This window comes from Helobdella robusta, assembly GCF_000326865.2.
Source record: "Helobdella robusta unplaced genomic scaffold HELROscaffold_110, whole genome shotgun sequence".
NCBI lineage: Eukaryota > Metazoa > Annelida > Clitellata > Rhynchobdellida > Glossiphoniidae > Helobdella > Helobdella robusta.
The window spans coordinates 253,013-276,078 of record NW_008703618.1 but is presented as its reverse complement, the minus strand read 5'-3'; the positions used below and the strand labels follow the sequence as shown (position 1 = coordinate 276,078).

At 35.7% G+C, this 23,066-nt stretch overlaps 3 protein-coding genes across 3 annotated transcripts; all 3 read right to left on the bottom strand.

Moving 5' to 3' along the window:
- Positions 1-7,253: 7,253 nt before the first annotated feature.
- HELRODRAFT_187704 (hypothetical protein) lies at positions 7,254-11,482 on the bottom strand (the record flags this gene model as incomplete). The annotated part of the gene is made up of 10 exons (XM_009013161.1): positions 7,254-7,672; positions 7,697-8,165; positions 8,338-8,384; positions 8,523-8,802; positions 9,302-9,316; positions 9,490-9,968; positions 10,181-10,518; positions 10,611-10,614; positions 10,730-10,733; positions 10,824-11,482. 5 exons carry the CDS (start codon positions 11,480-11,482, stop codon positions 9,777-9,779), a joined length of 1,197 nt encoding a protein of 398 aa, XP_009011409.1. The 3' UTR covers positions 7,254-7,672; positions 7,697-8,165; positions 8,338-8,384; positions 8,523-8,802; positions 9,302-9,316; positions 9,490-9,776.
- Positions 11,483-16,442: 4,960 nt separating this feature from the next.
- HELRODRAFT_143458 (hypothetical protein) lies at positions 16,443-17,051 on the bottom strand (the record flags this gene model as incomplete). The annotated part of the gene is made up of 1 exon (XM_009013160.1): positions 16,443-17,051. A coding segment is annotated over one exon (609 nt), but the record flags the coding sequence as incomplete, so codon positions are not given.
- A 1,759-nt stretch (positions 17,052-18,810) lies between these two features.
- On the bottom strand, positions 18,811-22,668 carry HELRODRAFT_183561 (hypothetical protein; the record flags this gene model as incomplete). Its single annotated transcript, XM_009013159.1, has 2 exons — positions 18,811-18,960; positions 21,853-22,668. 2 exons carry the CDS (start codon positions 22,666-22,668, stop codon positions 18,811-18,813), a joined length of 966 nt encoding a protein of 321 aa, XP_009011407.1.
- Positions 22,669-23,066: the final 398 nt, after the last annotated feature.

Here is a 23,066-nt window from a genome sequence, read left to right as displayed (position 1 = left end):
CTTATTACAGCAGTTTTCCAAACGCTATCAAATTATAACCAATATTCATATCAAAATAACAAGAATGAAAAGAAATGAACTATAATAAAAGTGGTATGTCTTCAATTGTCTTTTAAATTCAGCAATGTTCATTCCACGCATTCTGAGGGCTGGCGGCAAGCCGTTCCATACGACAGGGCCTGACACAGCAAAATCACGTGATCCAATAATTAACTGACTAAGAGGAACCACAACAATGTTTGAATCGTCAGACCTCAGACGCACACCAGATGCAGCCGGCGTTTATAATTTCAGTTTATTTAATAAATATTTTGAAGCCAGACCGTTTGGTGATTTCAAAACTGTGACAGAGATTTTAAAAACAACTCTTTTATTTATGGGCAACTAGTGCAAATAATTCAAAATTGGTGTAGCATGTTCATACCATCGACATCCTGCCACAATCAAGGCAGTACGGTTTTGAATCCATTGCAGAATTTTGATAGATTTGGCCGGGAGTCCATTAAACAAACCATTACAATAATCGACACGTGAGTGCACCAACGCATGCGCCAGAGTCTGCATTGCGTCTTTATCAAGTGATTCTCGAATTTGTTTCATTCTTCTAATCTGTGCCAAGCATGATATAGAGATCTTTTTTAAATGAGATTTCATTGTTAGGTTCAAATCAATTATAAAGCCTAGGTTCGACACCGCTTCACAGAAATCTATTTTTTTATCATTCATAACAATGGAATTTATACCCAAGTCTGCCAGGTACCAATAGGAAGAAATTTTGTTTTACCTTGGTTAAGCTTCATTTCATTTCTCGACATCCACAGATTAACCTCCGCCATACATTCAATGAATATCGTAATCTCGTCTTGAAATAACTTCGGTTTACTCCGATAACATAATTTGAATGTCGTCTGCATATGCATGGCTTTTAAAATCATAAGAATCAATTATCTTCAGCACATCAGATATATAAAGCAGAAGTAATAAAGAACCCAAAACAGATCCCTGCGGCACACCAGAGAGAACATCTGCATAACAACAAACCATAAAGCACTCCAAATCTTAGAAGCGCTTCACATACAAGAAAATCAACCATCAATAAACAAACCAATAAAATCTAACTACCTTCTCCCATCCCAATCATTCAACCTGCCACAACAAACACAAAGCGACACCAACTAAGAGCTGAAACAAAGAAATTTACGATATCCCCTTATAACTAAAGGCCATTGTTAAAAACTCATTATGTTCTAAACACTTCGTTAAAACTAACTTTACTTCAATCAACTTTAGTGTAACACTTTATTTTTATCTGTAAATAGGAAACTAATTTTTCGTAATCTATCCTTGGAGATGATGCACTGATATCGAATGTAGGGAAAACTAAAGGCTTATAAAATAACTTGGAAATTTAATTCATGATTTTGATTACGAAAACAAGAAACTTATTAGAAAATTTGAAAACTTGAACAAGAAAATAAACAATCTGGTAAATTCGATCGAGTTCAACAAAATATGTGTTCAAGAAAACATACTGCCCATCTATATATTTATACAAATATACAAACATATATATATATTTTTTTATTTATTTATATATATATATATATCTGTATATATCTGTATCTGTGTTTGTAAATTTAATATAAAAAACTGTGCTGCTTTTTTCCAGGCAAGCCACCTTCATCATCATCACAAGATCCTTTGTTATCAGCAACATTAGCTGCATCATTGCCGTCAAGTAAATCATTATTTGAAATCGGCGACGAAGTAATCGTTTGCGTTGACGTTGAAAAATTGAAGGCCATGCAAGTAAATCACGGAGGTTTTAATAATAAAATGGATAAGGTTGGTTGGCTAATATTGGTTCGTTGGTGTGTTGGTCGGTTGGTTGGCTGGCTGGTTGGTTGGTTGGTTAGTTGGTTGGTTAGTTGATTGGTTGGTTGGTTAGTTGGTAGGAAAGTTGGTTGGTTGATAGGTTTAATTGGTTGGTTGGTTAAGTGGTTAATTGGTTGGTAGGTTAATTGATTGGTAGGTTAATTGGTTAACAGGTTAATTGGTTGTTTGGCTGTTCGAGGCATTGTTTAATTAATTTATTTTTGCTGTTTGGATGGTCTACTGATTAATTGAGCGGTTAATTAGGATTCTTTATTGTTGTATTTTGTCAAGCGTACAATCATTTAATCATTCACTATCCATTTGCGTTAGTTTAATTCACTTGCTTTCTACCAATCAGTCACCAAAACATTCAATCAATCAATCACTGAATGCAATCACCACGAAAAACAAAATACGGCAGTACTTGAAGGAGGTTGGCAGGGTGTACCGGCTGACCCAGAATGCTGACGTCAGGGTCCAATACCCCAACTGTGCCAATAGGTGGACTATCAACCCGTGTGCCCTTGCTAATGTTCGTGGCACTAGGATCTTGGCGTTGTTCATGATGATGATGATGTTGTTTGTGATGATGATGGTGTTGGTGGTGATGATAATGATGAGGATGTTTATGATGGTAATGATGAGGATGTTGATGGTGGTGATGGTGTATGATTGCTTGCTTACTGTGATGATGATGATAATAAATAATATGGGAATTGTGCTGATGATGATTGCAGGATGAAAAAAATTTTTTTTATTCCATCAATCAGTTGACTAAAAACCTTCCATCATCGACAACATCGTCAGCAACAACAACATTATCAGCAACAACAGCACCGACGACTACAACATCAGCTGCCATTTTTCCAATCAACAAAGTGACAATCCAGCCTTCCACAAATACAACAAGTAAAAATTATTAATTTTGCAATGAATTTTGTGACGATGATGACGACAACTGTGGTGGTATTGCGGTTTGCAATAACGTTTTAGACAAGACTGATAATCGTGATGAGATATGAAATCATTAGAGCAAATGACATCATGGACACCAACGTTATCACCATTACCAGCCATCATTACATTCACACATTGAAAACAGGTGGTAATAAACATAATGATGACGATGCTTCTCTAGAAATATCACATGCAAGTGGGGCAACTTGCAAAGGAAAAAATGATGAAGAAATTACGAACCACTTTGCAACAACAACAACAACTCCATCATTGACAGCAACAACAACAACTACATCAACAACTCCATCATTGACAGCAACAACAACATCAACAACTCCATCATTGCCAGCAACAACAACAACATCAACAACTTTATCATTGACAGCAACAACAACAACAATATCAACAGCTCCATCATTGACAACAACGACAACAAATTCACCACCAGTCACCACAGCCTCATCACAGCGACTCTCGCTAACTTCACCATCCTCATCATCGTTATTGCCTTCGCCATCTTCACCGGGATTTTTTGAATTGAAAAAAAATATGTTCAGAGATGTGGCATCGAAGAATAATGAAGCTGTCGTTCAGGTGCTCCTACTACATCCTGAATGGGTTGGTGGGTTGGTTGGTGGATTGGTTGGTTGGTTGTACTAATGGATAGAAGGTTTGAGGATTGGTTGGTTGGTTGGTTGGTTGATTGATTGATTGGTCGGTCGGTCGGTTGGTTGGTTGATTGATTGGTTAATTAGTTGGTTGGTTGGTTGGTTGGTTGGCTGGTTGGGTGAACGGATAGATGGATGGATGGATGGTTGGTTGAGTTGAGTGTTTGATTGTGTGATTTGAAAGAATGGTTGTTTCTAAGGTTTATAAATTGAATGTATTTTGTTAACTGGCATGCTGACCTCTCCAATCATCCAACCATCCTTCAGGCGAATGTTGCATTGAATGGCAAAACGTTGGCCCAAACAGCAGCTTATGTTGGCAACCCACTCATCCTTAAACTGCTGGTGACCAAATTTGCAGCTGACCCCAACGTGAAAGATGATGATGGCGATACTGCACTCCATTTCGCCGTTATTAAGTTAGTGCTGTTGTTGTTGGACCTCCTCGTAATGGTAAAGGTTGTAAATGCTAGACTGTGATTGAAGGAGTTTATAGTCGTTTGTTTGAACTGAATCATCTGCAGTAATCAGCCTGAGTGCGTGGAAGTTCTGCTTTCCTTAAAGTCAAACAGTGTCACTCAGCGTATCCAAGTTTGCAACGTCAATGCTTTAAACAAGGCTCACTGCACGGCATTGCATGTTGCAGCTGAAAAGCATCACGTGGAATGTGTCAGAAATCTCCTTGCCGATGATGGCTGTGACGTCAATCTGCAGGTTAGTTGGCCTCGTTTGCTGTTGTCTCGGTGGTTCGGAAATGATTTCGCGTGTCGTTGGTTCGGTAACGTTGCTCTACAAAAACGAAGCAACGCATCATCACCGATTCTGCGATTGTCTGGAGGGTGCTTCAAATTGGTTTTGCATGTTTTCACTCAACTCCGATGTCTCAAATTTGTTTGGTTATTAACAGGTTTATTTGATCGTGTCACAAATTAGAGGTTCAACTTTTAAAATATTGTAATATACATTTTTTATTCTTTTTTTGCATTAATAAATTGTGTGCCTTTATTCTAGAAAATGGTTTCAGTTGGTAATTATTTTTGCCTTTTACAACTTTGCGAACAAGGGGCTTTTTATTTTCTCTATACACGCATCATAAAAGTTGAAAAAATTTAGAAAAAGCCTTGCTAATTGTCAACTATCATAATGTTATTAAACGATCGTGTGCGAACATTATGTTTGCATAAAGTACTGCGACTTATAAAATGTTTAGTCTCCTGTTGATAGCTGATCAAATCATTGAGGTAATTAAACTTTGTATGTGCTGATAATGTTAGTACATGTTATACATACGAAACACAACACACGACAACAAACAACACACGCACGCGCGCACACACACACATGCACGCACACACACACACACACACACATACAGGACAGATATGGAGACACAGCGTTGCACGATGCCATAACTCAATTCGACGATTGCATTGTTGACATTTTATTGAAGAGGACGTCGACCAGGTACGATGTTGTCAACCACCGCGGATTCAACTGCCTCCATCATGCTGCTCTCAAGGGCAATGCTACGTGCGTGCTTTCGGTTTCTTAATTTTTTATCGTTATTGTTGTTTTTGTAGTTACTGTTCTTGTTGTTTTTATTATTTTTGATGTTGTTGTTTTTGGTGGTGGTTTCTTTAGCATCTCCCCACGTCAACACTCCTCCTCTTGCCAGAGGATCGAGTCCATGTAGATTGAAAAATGAATGACAACCTGATAGGACTATATCTGATGGATGGATGGATGGATGGATAGAAGGATAGATAGAAGGATGGATAGAAGGATGGATGGATGGATAGATAGAAGGATGGATAGAAGGATGGATGGAAGGATGGATGGATGGATGGATAGATAGAAGGATGGATAGATAGAAGGATGGATAGAAGGATGGATGGATGGAGGGATGGATGGAGGGATGGATGGATGGATGGACCTACCTCATTCAATGTAATCTTCCACAAATTTTTGACATGCTGGGTAAATGAAGTAATCTGTGAGATGGTGAATCCATATTTTATTCATTTCTTGATTAGTCCCTCAGTCCATTCACACATTATTTTCACTCCCAAGGAATTAGCTGTAAGGTTTTACGAAATGTTTGGTCAACATCGTCATCATCATCACCACCGTCATCATTACCATCCTCATTCTCATCATCACCACCATCGTCATCATCCTCATCATCGTCGTCGTCGTCGTCGTCATCATCATCATCACCATCATTTCTCATAATCATGATCACTCAGAGCGATTGAAAAAATAATAGAGAGATGGAATGACTCGGCGGATGAATGCAAGCAGGATGGCTTCACGCCGCTGCACATAGCTGCATTCAATGGACACCTGCCAGCAGTTAAAGTCCTCGTTGAAAAGGTGACGCTGTGGTGTGGTCTGCATGTTTGCTTGGACGTGGCATCGCCAGTAGCCACTGTAGGAACGTGGTTCCACATTTGTATATATGGGCGGCGCGATGGTTTAATGGTTAAGGTGCCTGGCATTGTTGATGCAGTGTCCAGGTTCGAATGCTAAAAGATCCCCGCCTATCACATGCAAAAGTGTGTGATGCGTTGATTTTGCGTTGCGTTGTCTTTGTTGTGATAATGATAATGCGCCTCAGTCGCTTGCCGTGGCGCTATATAAAATGACATTATTATTATGTATGTAGTAATGGCAGTAGTCATTGTAGCTTTTGTATTTATGTAGTAAGGTAGTAGTGGTTTTGGTAGTTTTTATGTTTACGTGGTTGTGTTGAGTTAGGTTCACCGTGGATCAGGAACATCATCATTATCAGTAACATCACCATCATCACTATCATCACCATCGCTAACACCATCGTCATCATGACCAGGGAAAGGTCAACATTCAGCATAAGACCAGAAGTGACCACACCGCCCTCCACATCGCAATCACCTACGCATTCGCCAACGTTGTTGAGTACTTGGTCATGAAAGGTCAGTGGTGATGATGGTGGTGGTGGTGGTGAATAAATGATGATGATGATGATGATGGTGGTGAGTGATGATGATGGTGATGAGTGAGTGATGATGATGATGGTGAGTGAGTGATGATGATGATGGTGAGTGAGTGATGATGATGATGGTGAGTGATGATGATGGTGGTGGTGGTGGTGAATAAGTAATGATGATGATGATGGTGGCGGTGAATAAGTACTGATGACAACTAATAAGTGACAGTAGAAACGAGGTTGATGATGATATAGCTGACTGAGCTAAGATATTCAGGATGATGATGTTGGTAGAAAGGTTGATAACTGGATGGTACCTGCTGTTGCGGTCGTGAAAATAAAATGCTTCCCATCATGGCGCACTGCAGAAGCCGAATTGGATAACAACACGAACAATCCCGACAACAACATCAACAACGGTGCCGACATGAACAACAACAACGCAAACAACAACCCCATTAACACACATAGAAGAAGACAACGACAGCCTCATAAGATGTTGGTTAATTTAGCTCTATCCAATGCTACGCCTCCGAAATTTCTAGACGAAGCACCGTCCATCTCAAAGGTGACTCATAATTACATTATTAACGTCATTATTGTTGCTGCTGACATTCACATTAAAACTGCTGTTTTCAACGGTAGCATCAAAAAAAAAAAAAAAAAAACTTTGACACTTCATTTGATTCTTCCATAGGTTCATCGAGACATCACGGCACTATCCTCTGTTATGGGGGCCTCATCGTCGTTGTCGTCGTCGTCATCATTGCCAGTAAACTTGGCTACGGCTTGTTTTCTTATTCAACATGGCTACCACTACAGAGAAAAAGATGGTCATCATCATCGTGATCTTCATCATCATCTTCCTCGTCATCTTAATCGTAATAACATTGGTGTTAATGGTGTTGGTGGGGAAGGTAACGAAAATTATACCAAAACAGATGATGATGATGATGATGATGATGATGGTGATGATGAGGATGAGGATGATATTGTAAATAGGATTCTCAAATCATATAAAAACAGCAGTGACTTTTGCACCAAAAGGAAAGATGTAATGAAGGATCTTCGTACTGTCTTCGACGATAATAACAATAATAATAATAACATCAATATTAGCAACAACATCAATACTAGCAACATTAATGCTTACAACAACAGCATTAACAATAACAACAACATCACTATTAGCAACAACAACAACAACATCACTATTAGCAACAACAACAACATTAGTAACAACACCAATACTAACAGTAACAACGTTACTAACAACAACAACATTAATAACAATAACAACTTTAGCAACAACATCAATATTAACGACAACAACAACAAATTCAAAAATATGAACATTAATGACATTAACAACAACAACAACGACAACAACAACATCGTTAATAATGACATTAACTCTAGCGACTTTAGAGACAGCAGTGAAACTTACAATATTGTTGCTGGCAGTAACTGCAGTCGAACAGAGGCTGCAAATGGTATTGATTGCAAGAGCAGCAGTAGCGACATGAACCACAACAACTTCAACGACAGCAACAACTCTATAGAATGCTGCATATGTTCAGACAACATGGCCACAGTGAGATTCGAACCCTGCGGCCACGTCATCGTCTGCTCTCAGTGCTGCATTCCTGTTAAAAAATGCCTACAATGTAAAGTTCTTATAACTGGGAAGCTGACGTCTGGCGAGTATTTTTTCATTTGCTCTTTGTGGATGTTGTTGTGGCTTTTATTTATAAATGATGGGAAACATGGATGAATCGTCGTGTAAGTATTTTAAATTCAGTTTTTATTTGTATGAAGAGGCTTGTTCTTGGTCTGGCTTGTGCGCGTTACAATTCCATTTCTTTTTTTCAGAGGGCGCTTCTATGGCGAGTTTGGCTGATAAAGAAGATGAATCCAGAGTAATTTTTTGTTTTCTCATTTGAACTGTTGAATCGAGAAAGATAATTTATATTTATTTAATTAATTAGTTTGAAAACGTTTCCTCAATTGAATATGCATGTATGTCTTCGCAAATGTGAAAATATATTCTCGCCCAGTTGTGTTCCATATGCCTGGAGCAGAAGTGGGACCAGGTCTTCCAGTGCGGGCACACGGCCTGTGGAGCCTGCAGCAGATCCATCAGCGTCTGCCACATGTGTAGGAAGAAGATCGTGCTGAGAACAAACGTTTTCCTATCCTGAGGTCGTGCTGGAAGGATGGAATGGTGCTGAGTGGGATGATATTGGCTGTGAAAATGTCCACATGATGATGTTGAACCTGATGATGTTGGATTCAATGATTTTGAATGTGAGGGTGCTGATAGGATATATCTGGCTGGATGACAAGAATGTAGATAGGTGGGAACTGATGTAATTTTATTATCGTATGAGTTGGTGATGCGGGTTATTAATTTAATATTATTGTCGACCGTCTTTATGTGTAGAAGTTACCAATAAAATAGGTCTGTTACACTTTGCCAAAGTTCATTGACAAAACAGCATGTATGAGTATATGCTGAGCGACGCATCTCACACAGTTCATGTGATAGGCCTGGATCCTTTTGTCATATTCGAACTCGGTCAGTGCGTAACAGGACCAGGCGACCTTAACCACTAGGCCATTACACTGCCAATATCTAATATGAAGCCATTAACTTTATTAAGCAGTCATGTTTGTGGAGGTAATGATGATGATGATGATGATGATGATGATGATGATGATAAACGAAATTAAAAGGATGATGGTTGTGATAATGATAGTGATGTTGTTGCTTATACGTTGTTGATGTTGACGATGAAGATGACTTCTCTTATGAAACAGATGCTGATGAATGATTAATATGATTAACGATTAAATGGTATCTAGGCTTAACTAAGCGATCTTAAAAATATTATTTTAAAATAAATAGCATGATATTTACGCTTTTTCAATGACATTCAATTTAGAACTCTATGACTAATTAAAATTACATGAAACAAACTATGTTTACAATTTGCCAGCATCACACCACCTCACCAGACAAGCTACATTTTAGCGACATTTTTTACCATTTCCAAGATCGCTATTATGATGTCGGTTGGACAATTCAATGTTAAACTTACGCTGCTTGTACAACATGATCATCTACATTTCTTGCATTGTTGTTTTTCGAATTATTTATCATTTAAATTTAATAATGTTCTGTAATGTTTAATTTTTTCAAACTTGTATTTCCTCTTTGACATATATAATATACATTTTATTTTATAAAAACAAAAATCTCTCTTTTTTATGTTTATCAATTAATTTTAACAACATTCAAGTAATCGCTGTCAGTATTCGGATTGGAAGATATCTGTATAATTGACCAGGCAAAAAGTGACGGACGCGCCGACGAAGGACCCCACTTGAGTGGCCACCCCGAAAAACAACAGCCACTGTCTGCCTTGCATCCTTGACACGATTGTTGCTATTGTCACTTTAGTATAAGAGAGGATGGCGATGAGGACAACTTGTGTAGCCACCTGAAAGAAATTAAGGGGTTGCTTAAAGTTAATAACTGGGAGAGTGGCGAAATGGTATCTAGGCTTGACTAAGCGATCTTAAAAATATTATTTTAAAATAAATAGCATGATATCTACGCTTTTTCAATGACATTCAATTTAGAACTCTATGACTAATTAAAATTACATTAAACAAACTATGTTTACAATTTGCCAGCATCACACCAACTCACCAGACAAGCGATTCCAATGCTGGTTTTTTTCAATGGTGGGTTTGGGCTGAGACACGCCAGAGCGATCTGAAAGGCAGCGAGGACACTACCGAAGAGGGTGAGGACAACCACGATCCAGAATTTATTCACGTGAATGAAGAGAGCTGCAAAACAAGCTAATGGGTTTACGAGAACAGACAACTTGACGTGCAGATTATAAGCTAGCGACCCATACGGTTGAGCAGAATATGTTTGTAAGGATGGTAAAACCCCGTTCGTAAGACTATTTATCCAAGCGGTCATCAGCAAAAAACCAATCCCAAACTTGTCAGTTTGTTTTAAATTTTCGTAATCATGTACTGTTGAGTTTGGGATTGATTGTTGACTTGTAGGCATTGAGGATTTGTTTTTTACGTTTATTTCTTTTGTTTTATTGTCCATTTGTTCAAACGATTCTAATGCGTAGTTTTTCATCTCCTCTGAATACTTGTTTGCGGTTATTTCTTTGATTTCATTGACTTTATGTTCAAATGATTTAGAAGCGTAGTTTTTCATCTCTTCTGCACACACCATACTGTTCTCATCTTTATCCAATGTTGGAACATTTTGTTTGGTTTTCCGAATTCGTTTAAAATATGGTAAAAAATGAATGAGCAAAAATGACATTAAAGATATTGATAATAAAATTGCAATTAATAAAAAATATATAGATACTGAAAATCTTTCTTTGACGTAATCATTTTCTTTTTTAGGCGGAGTTGTACCATTTTGTGAAGAATCGTTAAGAAGAAAAAATAATTCTATTTGGTTAATATTTGAGGATTTAGGAACATAATTATTTACGACTGGATTTTCAGAAACATTTTGTTCCACAGTTATTTGAGCCAATCCAATTATGGCGGGTATCAGACCACTCATGCCTTCCCCGACGAACGTAGCCGTCATGTATTGAGAATCGAATGTTGACATATAAGGAAAGTACAAGACTGATGATGTACAATCGACTAACGATAAAAATAACGATAACACAAGTAAACCGGTGCTTCTTAACTCGTTAATGCCCACCCAGACCGTTGTTACGTTCCAGAAAAAGATTAACAAAACACTTGCCAACATTCCGACGATTATCGTGGCGATGATAACGGGCCACTCTTTCACTTTTTCAGGAAAAGCGGATTTAGAAATGGTATAAATGAAAGGGCCAATGTTTGCTATCTGGATAACAATAACGATGTATGAGGCAAGGGCCCAACTTTCTGGGGCTAACCTAACTAGAAGAGGCAACTCTACCCAGATGGCGTTGATGCCGATCCACGAAGACATGGAGAAAAGGCATACCAATATAAATAATAACACATTCGTTTTCTTCATTAAGCTGGCGACATTTTTCCACCAAGGACTCTGAGCCGGTAGACAATTTAATACGTCGTACGATTTCATTATTTAGAACGGGAATATTTTGTTATCCATTATTTATTAAGCGTTTATAAAAGGCGTTCTTTACTACTGATCATTAACTAATAATTTTTTAACTCTACATTTAAATCACGTTTAGTTTCTAGTAAAATTAATTAACAAAAGTATTCTTATAATTAAAAAAAGAAAAGTCAAGTAAGCGACGATGTTGTCACGCGTTTGCATGTTTACAGGCGGATTGTTTCAAGTGATCAACTTTTATAATCCTACTTACAAGATATCGATGCTTGTACAATGTATCTTACGTATAGAAACACCAGCGTTACACATATTCATATATATATATATATATATATATATATATATATATATATATATATGTATATATTGGTTCAAATTGAAATTACATACAATATACAACGTAGTTTCATTAAAAAACAAAAAGATACACACAGGATTATTAATTCAAAGTTGATATTTATAAAGTGCGTGTTATCTGTTGTCATATTTATCATACATACCAGAGCTCTAACTTCATTGATGTACATAAGTGCGTATCTTGGTAAAACAAAGATTACAAAGACACACACTTACATATGTATATTTATGTGTGTGTGTGCCTATGACACACACACACACACACACATATATATATATATATATATATATATATACCATAGGCATGTGTATATATGCAGGTTTGGTTAAGCATTTAATTAAATATACGTGAGTGTGTGTGTGTGGTATGTGTGTGTGTATGTGTATGCATCTATAAATAAGTAAAAATTGTTATGCACGTGTGTTTTTATATTTAATCGAGAATGCTCAATTTTAATGCGCGTTCAATTTTTTCTTATATATAAATATTTCTGTGTAATTAAAGAGAGAGAGAGAGTGAAGAGAGGGCGAAATATGAAATTTGCATAAAGTTTATTTAAAATTTATTTGCCAACAGGTTCTTATACGTTCTGTTTATATTTGTATATTTGCTTTTTATGTATGATTAAGATGACCTATTGTTCCTATTTCTGCGTTTCATCAATTTGATATACATCAAAAATAATGCTAGCATTTTTAGGCATGAAACGAAGATTAACATTCCTGATGACAACATTTGTACTTATTTGTTAACGTGTGGTAACGTTGGTCGTCTTTTTAGAAAAAGAAATAATGATTTAAAAGTTCCTGTGGCAGTAATTATTTAAATTTGGATAAAATGAATTAGATTGTGGGGTGACAATGATGACCGTCAATAATTATAAGTTTATCTTTTTCACCAAAACTCAAAATGTATAAAGTATCTAATAGTATATCTTTAAATTTAATGGGTGTCCTGTAACAAATACAGACAATGAAAAACTTTTTTAAACTAAAACTCCCATACAAAACGAAATGTGATGATAACAAATTGAATCCGACCAAGCGTCGCAAAATAAAAATTGATTATCGGCTTTTATTTTCAAAACTGCCGATTACTCGTCTTGTTTTAGTGTTGGTTATGTACATATTTATGCACATATTGCACATGTTAGCAATTAGTTTGTAAAGTGCCATTTCCGCAATGTTCAACAGTGTTCCTCAGTGAATTGTTTATGCAGTGGGTCTTGATCTTTTTCGTAAGTGATGGAGAAGTAGTCAGAGAAAGAAGTAAAAAGTTTAGAGAAAAGGACCGGAAAAAGCAAACGCAGATTCAGCACAAGAGTGTTTAACATGAAAGGAAACTAGGAATAAGTGAGAACAAGAAGGCGATCAACTAAAACGCCCTTGTACGCAATGGCGGATTTAGACCGCGGGCCGTTATTAACAGTCAACAATCATTTTGTTGTTATTTTTTGTAAATGCAGCTAACATATGTTGTTTAATTACTTTTTATACATTTAAGCACATTTTTATACATTGAACAGTTTTTATAAACGAAAACACCGTTTTCAATCGGAAAATTGACACAAAAACGTGCAATAAGCATTTTTACGAGACGCCAAGTATTTCTCTTTTTGGCCCTCTGTCAATGTGGTCTAGATCCGCCCTTTATTGTTCTGACAAAGGATAAACAATGTTGGCTCTGATTATAATCTGGTTGCTTTTTGTCACCAAACATCATTGTTTTGTTGAAACTGAAAGTTCTTTGAAAATCTTATTTTATTTGTCATTCTTTACTTTATCTATTTATTACATCGTAGCTTCTCTTCCCTATATATGTCCTTTTTAATTCTTTGAAAGACGGATTCTGACAAGCGAATGGTCTGTTGGTTAAAACGTGCAGAACAATGTACAAATGTTAAAATTTATAAACAAAATAGTTACGGTTAGTTAGGTAAACAAATAAAACAAAATGAACAATTAAGTAAAATCGATGTATATGCACGAAACACATAAGCAACCACGCACACATAAACGAATATTTTTTAAAAATCCAGAAGTCGAAAATACTTCAATGGTCTTCTGGAACCATGCCAATAAAACCAAAGTAAAAATAAGTTAATTTTTTGATTTAATTAACATATTAACAATAAGGACTGATTCATATGAATAATTTCATTTGCAGGCAATAGTTTCAAGATATTTTCAAAATTGACAAATGCAGAAAAGTGTTTGACTCCTTTCATGCTAGCATATTTATAGTAGAATTATTGTTACAATCATTAATTCATGAAGTAACAATAATGAATCAAATGCATAGTAGAGTAACCGATTTTTGACGTTAACCAATAATTATGATCGATGTTTAAGATGGCTGACTAAGGAAAGTCCTTTTAGCAAATTATAACAGACGTGTGCTTCACGAAAATTTATGATTAAAAAACGTACGACTTTTTATAACTAATAAACTAACAAATAAATTAATAAAAAAAAGAGTAAGCGCAACGCAGACAAAGCTTATTCGTTAATTCATTGTAAGGAAAAAACAAACTTTTCAAAGTTTACAAAAAATTTATCGCAAGTTCATTAATCTAGTAAATTACGATACTCCTATATCAACTAACATATATCTATATAATATTATTATGCAGTAGTGTTTTTTTTATTATTTCTCAAAGGACGAGCAAAGTATGTATAAATGTTCAAAGAATATATATATATATATATATATATATATATATATATATATATATATATATATATAAACATACATATATATATTGCTTTCTACAAATATTGGTATATATGAAAGTTTTCCCATTTAATTTAAATGTTACAACAAGTTTATTGAAGTTAAAACAACATGCGGCTTTTTTAAAGACATTTTCCAAATTCATAAATCTGTGTTGTGCAGATGGTCGTTGAAGACAGGTTCCCAGCATATGCCGGTCAGAATCGAATCATCTCTCGGCCCTGGAATATAAGAACTGCCTTCACTCATTAATTTCGTAGATTTCAACCAATCGGCTTCGTCGTCTTTTACAAATTGGCAACAGTTCCTCGCCAGTCTGACAGCGAAGAAACAGACCAACATTAATGACAGCGTAACGAGTGCAGAGACAGCTCCGATGGCCATAAGATTCAACTTAACTCTAAAACTCTGCAATACATTTTTGGCTCCGGTGTAATTGAAGCCACTACCAACGTTATCCATAACGTAATATGCATTTTGATTTTCGCATCTTAGCACGGCCATTACTTCTGTACAGAGAACGTCCTGATTACCTTTATCGCAGACGATGATTGAGATCTCAATTGAGTTATCTTTCGTAGTGAAAAGTTCTTGACAATGTAGGAGTAAGTTTGTTGTTAGAATATTTTTAGAGATGTGATCAAATTTGAAAAATGGGTTGAACTGGCGAGGTAATATCCGAATGTGGTAGACCATCTCAGCGTTTGGACCGACATCGAGATCTGATGCTTCGATGAGTATCAACTCTGTATTTGTCGGTAGTTTATCCGGGATGGTTATTAAGAATGGAAAAGTTTGTTTTCGTTTTGTTACGAAAAGTTGTGAATTAGTCAATGATCTAAATTTTTGAAAATTTCCCGATAGAAATTCGGTTAACGTTAAATTTGGATTGTTATCGTTCACATCAAGAACGCGGACTGTTACAATCGATGTATAAATTAATTTATCGATTTTTAAAAAATTTTTCCTATTTTCTATTGAATGATTGCATTCATCAAACTCATCACAACTTTTATCATCAGCGCAAATTACAAATGTACCAACCGAAAATCGATAATCATCTCTTTCTTCCCGGTTCAATATAGTTCTGCTCATAACAATCCCAGTTTTGTGATTGACTCTGAATGGCAAATTAAATTCGGCATCAATAATTCTATAAATAAATTTGTGTTTTATGTTTCCTTTGTGCTTTTCTTCAATCTGTTTTGTAAATATCTCTTGGACAGTATGATCATAGGCTGAACCGACGAGTGTGTTATCAGGCTCATTTTCAAAAATGTTTAACACAATTGATTTATTTAGAAAAATTTCCTTTTTCAATTTAAAACTTTTTAGGATGTTATCGCTACAGCCTAAAAAAGCCTGGTCATTATCATTACCCCGAAAAATTATATGTACATTTACAATTGTCTCATCAGTCAATTTTATTTCGCCTGAATCCTCGGCCTGTATAGTCAATCTGCACACTATCCGTTCATCGTTACCATTAACTTTCCCAAAATGATCGCTTGATTTACCGTAAATATCGCCGTTCAATGAGTTGATCATGAAATAGCTAATTTTTTTCGGCAGGAAAGCACTTTGTTGGAGTCCGTCACATTTTTGTTGTTTTATGGAATAGAACAATTCGGCATTTTCTTTTAAATCATCGTCTGTTGCTCTTACGCGGCCGACAACGCCACCGCCAATACTTCTGTTCTGGTTCGCAGTACGTTCTAAATCACGAATATTTATGAAAAAGTTGTAAGGATTAAACTCAAATTTTGGCGAATTATCGTTAAAATCTAGAATTGTGATCTCAACCAACAACTCTGCCGATAGAGATGGGTTTCCGCCGTCCACTACCTTTATGATTAAACTATAACAATCTTCTTTCTCACGATCCAATGTTGAAATCACTCTCAACACTAAGCCAACTATAGCGTCATTATTTAACGTTTTCTGAGCATCCAACTCAAACAATTTTTCGTGATCAGTTGAAAAATTTTCAAGTTGATATTGCTGAATGCCATACTTACCGACGTCCTTGTCTTCAGCAAGCGGTAACGAAACGCCGCTACCGACTGGCGCTAGCTCTGAAATAGCCACTCGGTACGGAATTGAACTTACGCGAAAAATTGGTGAATGATCATTGACATCAAGCAACTCGATTGTGACCTTCAAGAATTGTCTTAAGGTCAATTTTTGGTGGTTTTCCGTCGTTAAAAATATTTCCAGTGAAATGGCACACGAATTGTAGTAAGTGGCTCCAACGCAGACTCCTTCTCGATCGAGTTTAGAAATTTGCCTAATTATTCCGGTGTGTTCGTCAACATCAAAAAATGAATCGTTGAGGAAAGAACCGTACCTTTTATAATTTAACAGAAGCTTTTGAGAAATTAACCTAAATTTGGTGTTTTTATTTTCAAACTTCAATTTGAACGTATTATTTAAATATTTATTTAAACTTTTTCGGATGTCGATATTCACTTGACCGGCAGGCTGTTCTTCAAAGATTTCATAATTCAGTTCAATTTGTTTGTTATCGGTTGACTTTGATAGAGCTATATCCAGATAAATTAAATTAATTACATTACCTAACAAAAATAACAATAATTTAAAAATATTTATTGACCGATTCATTTTATTGAAATATAATAAAATTGCAAAAAATGATTTTAATTTTTTAGCTTAAAAAAATTGCTTTAGCCACAGAAGCGTTGAACGATGACGCTTTTATACGATGACCACGAACGCTGACCCGCAATTTTCTAATGGACATTTTCGATTGAATCTTTCACCCATCATGCTTCACTTATCATTGCAATTTTTAAATAAATTGAAAACTAAAATAATTACATTGTGGACATTATGGTGCCAGTTAAAATCGCTTAGTATTTTATTATCAATTTTTTCAATTTTAATTTTTAAGTGGTGAATAAATAAAGAATAACATAATAATGATAAATGTCATTCAAACTAGTATTGTTTCATACATAAGGCCAGAAAAATAAATATTACCAATCAGTGGTTAAAACATTTTTTGCTAGTTCGTATCATTTTTGTCTATGGAATTTTAGACTGAAATAGGGCTATCCTATGTTTTCCTTCCAATTATACACCCAATGGTTTACCAAAGGAAGGAAGGTGGCAGACAACTAAAGTTACATTTACTTAATGAATTTGATAAGCTTTTTGGGAATAGTTGTTAAATGTTTCATTGGTTTTACCAATTTTGCACAAATTGGTTCGAAAGTGTCGTTAAAGGATGGAGTTTCATGTCTTTCATACCATCTTGTTTAATTATCAAATTAAATATTACCAATCAGTGGTTAAAACATTTTTTGCTAGTTCGTATCATTTTTGTCTATGGAATTTTAGACTGAAATAGGGCTATCCTATGTTTTCCTTCCAATGGTTTACCAAAGGAAGGAAGGTGGCAGACAACTAAAGTTACATTTACTTAATGAATTTGATAAGCTTTTTGGGAAAAGTTGTTAAATGTTTCATTGGTTTTACCAATTTTGCACAAATTGGTTCGAAAGTGTCGTTAAAGGATGGAGTTTTATTTTATTTCGTTTGTTTTCAATCAATCAATCAATCAATCAATTAAATTTTTATAGCCCAATTTCTAAAAGTTCAACTGGATTCAATCTAAAACTCGCAAAACAAACAATTATGAAAAAGTATAAAAATAATAAAATAAAGAAAAAAAAGAAAAAAGCCTACGTGAATATTCAATTAACAAATCTACCGAAAACATTTAAACAGCAAGCGCCCTAAACCACTGAATTGATTAACGACTGAAATGTTTGATATGTATAGATTGTTAGTACGAACTTATGCTACTAACAAGACACCTTGTTGTGAGTTAAAATAAATAAAACAAACACAATTCAGGCGTAATAAATTATCTTTATTCCCACGTGAATCTCGAACCGTTTCGTTTTACAAGCTCTCAGGAAAAAGGGAATAAGTCGAGAGAGAAGCAAAGACATAAAAATTAACATAGATTAGGTAATATTTAAAATTGAAATAATTTTTAATAATAATCAATATATGAGATAGTTAATAAATAAATTTTTGATCCCCACAAAAGGCGGAGCCGTTTAAAAATAAAAATATTCATTTCGTTTGTTGAATGTTATTCGCCTCCCTTTTCTGGAGTGTTGGGTTGTTGGTTCAGATGTGGTTGACGTCGGTCTTGTTTCTTGTGTTGTTGTTGCGTCTGATGTTGTTGCCGTTTCTGGTGTTCCAGTAGATTTTGTGTCTGATGTTGCTGGTTTTGTTGAATCTGTTGTAGAAAGTTTGTTGTTCGTTGTCGAACTATTCTTGTTGTTTATTCTGGTTTTGGTTGTTGGAGGTAATGATAAACAAGCTGGCTTTAATCGATCAATTGACACATTTTGAAAATTTCCTGGTAACAATTCAATTTTAAAGTATTTTTCGTCACGTTCAATCACTTTGAAAGGACCTGTATATGGTGCTTCCAGTGGACGACGTACTCGATCTACTCTTAACCATACGTGACTACTGTTTGAAAGGTCATTTGGTACGAAAGCTTTTGGGGTAGAGTGATGTTGATTGTTATTAAGTTTGAACATTTTAGTCAGTTAAGTCATTAAGTTTGAACATTTCTTTTGCTAGTTGTTTAATTTGACTAGATGTTATATCTTCATTTGAATCTGGGAATAAAAATCTACTTCAAGGTACGATGTTGACGTTCTATTTTTCCGTTGGCTTGTGGATGATAACTGGTTGTACGCAGACGGTAAAATCCAATTATTTTTGATAGTTCGTGAAATAATTCGCTCTCAGATTGTGTACCTCGGTCTGTTACAACATAAAGAGGGACACCGAATCGAGCGATCCAAATGTTCAAGAAAGTTGTAGCTACTGTTGAAGCTGATATTTCTGTCATTGGTGCTGCTTCGATCCAACCAGTTGTTCTGTCAATGCATGTGAGTAAATATCTGAATGGACTTGAATAGGTTTCATTTCCTTGCTTGACCGGTGGTGGCGGACCTACAATATCAATATGAACAGTCTCAAAACGTGCAGACGGTAAATTGAATGACGATATCGTAGATTTTGTGTGTTGGTGAATTTTGTTTTGTTGGCAGCTTAAACACTCTCTTGACCATGTTCTTATTTGTTTGTCTATATCTGGCAAACAATATCTGGATTTGATTAATCGTATTGATGTTTTGATACCTGGATGTGAGAGGTTATGAAGACTGTCAAATATGGCTTTTCTCAAAATAACTGGGATGTATGGTCTGGGGTATGGTGTTGATACATCACAAAATATTTTTTTGTTATCGCCAATTGGGTATTGTTTCAACTGATCCTTGAATGATTTTATTTCATCATCAATTTCTTATTGTTTGGCTATCGATGACAAGTCACAGACATCTATCTTTACAGCATTTGCTGGCCGAGAGAGACAATCTGCAACAACGTTTTCTTCACCGCGGATGTAAATGACGTCTGCAATGTATTCGGATATTATTGAAAGGTATCGTTTTTGAACGTCAGACTTTAATGGTGTTTTCTTTTTGTAGGCAGCGCATAATGGTTTGTGATCTGTAAATAGAGTTACATTTCTTCCTTCAATCTGATATTTAAAATGGATGACGGCAAGGTACGCTGCTCTGTCAAATGTAGAAAGGTTACGTTGTGGTTCAGTTAACTTTCTAGAGTAGAAACCGATTGGTACAGGAGTTGAATCAACTACTTGATGCAGTGCTGCACCTATGGCGTAAGCAGAACTGTCAGTAACTAAGTGGTATTTTGTACATTTTGAATCTGGATATGGAAGTGTTGTTACGTTGGCAAGTTTAGATTTGATGGTTTTAAAGGTTTCCAATTCTTCGTTATTAAACACTATTGTTTTTGAGTTTTGGTGTAACTTTATTAATTCTATTAGTGGAAATACAATATCTGCAAATTGTGGAATGAGTTTGCAATAGAAACCAATCATTCCTAAAAATCTATGTAAAGATTTAATATCATTTGGAACTGGAAATTCTTCAATTTCGTTTATTTTTTCTTTTGTAGGAAATAGTCCTTCACCGCTGATGTTGAATTCTAGGTAACTTAGATTTTCTTTGAAAAATTGGCACTTGTCTATGGAGATTCTCAAATTATTTTCGCTAAGGATTTGAAATACTGTTTCTAAATCTTTTTCATGTTGTTCAGTGCTTTCTGAAAATATGAGAATGTCGTCTAGATAAACAAAAACACAGTCGGTACCTAGAAAGATATTATCCATGAATCTTTGGAATGTACATCCTGCATTTCGCAAACCAAAAGGCATAAGCATGTACTCAAAGAGTCCAAAAGGTGTTATTACGGCTGTTTTTTCAATATCGTTTTCATGTACTGGTATCTGGTGATAAGCTTTTAATAAATCTAATTTTGAAAATATCTTTTTGCTATGTAGTTTAGTTGAGATGCTGTGAATATTTGGAATTGGATATCTGTCTGGTTTCGTAATGGCATTAACACAACGATAATCTCCGCAAGCTCTCCATAGTCCAGGAGTACCTTTTGGAACTAGATGGAGTGGAGAAGCCCAGGGAGATTTAGATTGTCTGATGATTCCGGCGTTTAGTAAAGACGTAAATTCCTCTTTTGCAACTTTATATTTCTCCTCAGATAGTTGGCGAGTCTTGGCAAATGTTGGCTGGCTTTCACCAGTATCGATGATGTGTTTTACTTTTGAGTTGATTTTTATTTGATTTTCATTTCTTGGTTCAGTCAACATTGGAAATTTATTGATGAGTTTCGTTACTATCTGGGGAACTGGCGGTTTATTGATGTGAATTTGTTGAACGGAACTCTGCAAAACGTTTGTTGTAATCTTTTTTTTTCTTATTGTGTCAATCAGTCTGTTGTTGGTGCAATCGACAAGGATTTCATGATTTAAAAAATCTTTGCCTAACAAAGGTTTGACAATATCTGCAATTACAACATTCCATTTGTATGTTCTGTGCAATGGTAGGATGTGGATTTCAACAATGGTTTCTCCATGACAGGTAATGTTTTGACCACTCGCGGTTGACAAGTGAACGGCAGTTGGTTGCAAACATAATCCTGTTGAAAATTTTGTTGGGATGATTGTGACTGATGCGCCTGTATCTACTATTAATTTTAATGTTGTGCATCCAATTCTTGCGGCAACTTCAAAAAGAGGCGAGCCGATTGATGCGACTTCGGCTCGCCTGATCAGTTTTCCGACGGCTGGGGTGAAGAAATGTTGTTTGTGGGTGATCTCATCTGGGTTGGAGATGGAGGTCTTGATGATGGTTGAATTTGTAAACTTTTTTTTTGTTTGGCCATTTGCACCATGGTTTGCACGTTTTTGTTGCTGGTTCAAATTTTGTTCTGGCCTCTCATGCAACCTTCTGTCCAGCTGCAAACGATTTCTAGAATGAGATGTGCGTGAGGACGATGAACTATGCTCTGCTTTTCTCTTTCTGTGATGATCTTGCTGCTGCTGCTGTTGAACAGGAGAAGGAAGAGAGAGAACTGGAAGGAGAGAATCGTCCATGTGTGAATTTGCTGATGGGATGGTAGCATTCTGCTCAGCATTTTGCTGTTGCGATTGTTGGATGCCATTTTTATCTTCGTTCTTGCTCAGGACAACTTTTATTTTATTCGACTCTTCTGGTGGCTGCCTCTCTTCAATTTTGTTTACATTCATCAGATTTGAATTTATTTTAAAAGGTTCTTTTTCTTGGAATTGCTCTGGTTTGGTTTGTTTAAACATTGATAATAACTCTGCTTTTAGAGCGTAGTAATCTGTTCCTCTTTGCACTTTTAATGACAAATTTGAGACTATATCCAACAGCAGGGAAATTATTACGTGATAGAATCTTGTTTTACACATCGCGTTTCGCAATTGAAATTGCATTTCGGAATTCTCGAACCAATCTGTTGACGCTGTTTTCTTGAAAAGAGGTAATATGGCGATCGGGTCATCATTTGGTTGGAACATTGTTTTCGTTTTGATCTTACCACGTGGATCTTCCTATTTCTTTTTAGGTCGGATTTTCGTTCAAATCACGTGGGATTTTCGTTCAAATCACGTAGGATTTTCGTTCAGATCAAGTCGGATTTTCGTTCAAAATCACGTGGGATTTTCGTTCAAATCACGTCGGATTTTCGTTCAGATCACGTCGGGGGTCACCAATTTGTTGGTACGAACTTATGCTACTAACAAGACATCTTGTTATGAGTTAAAATAAATAAAACAAACACAATTCTGGCGTAATAAATTATCTTTATTCCCACGTGAATCTCGAACCGTTTCGTTTTACAAGCTCTCAGGAAAAAGGGAAGAAGTCGAGAGAGAAGCAAAGACATAAAAATTAACATAGATTAGGTAACATTTAA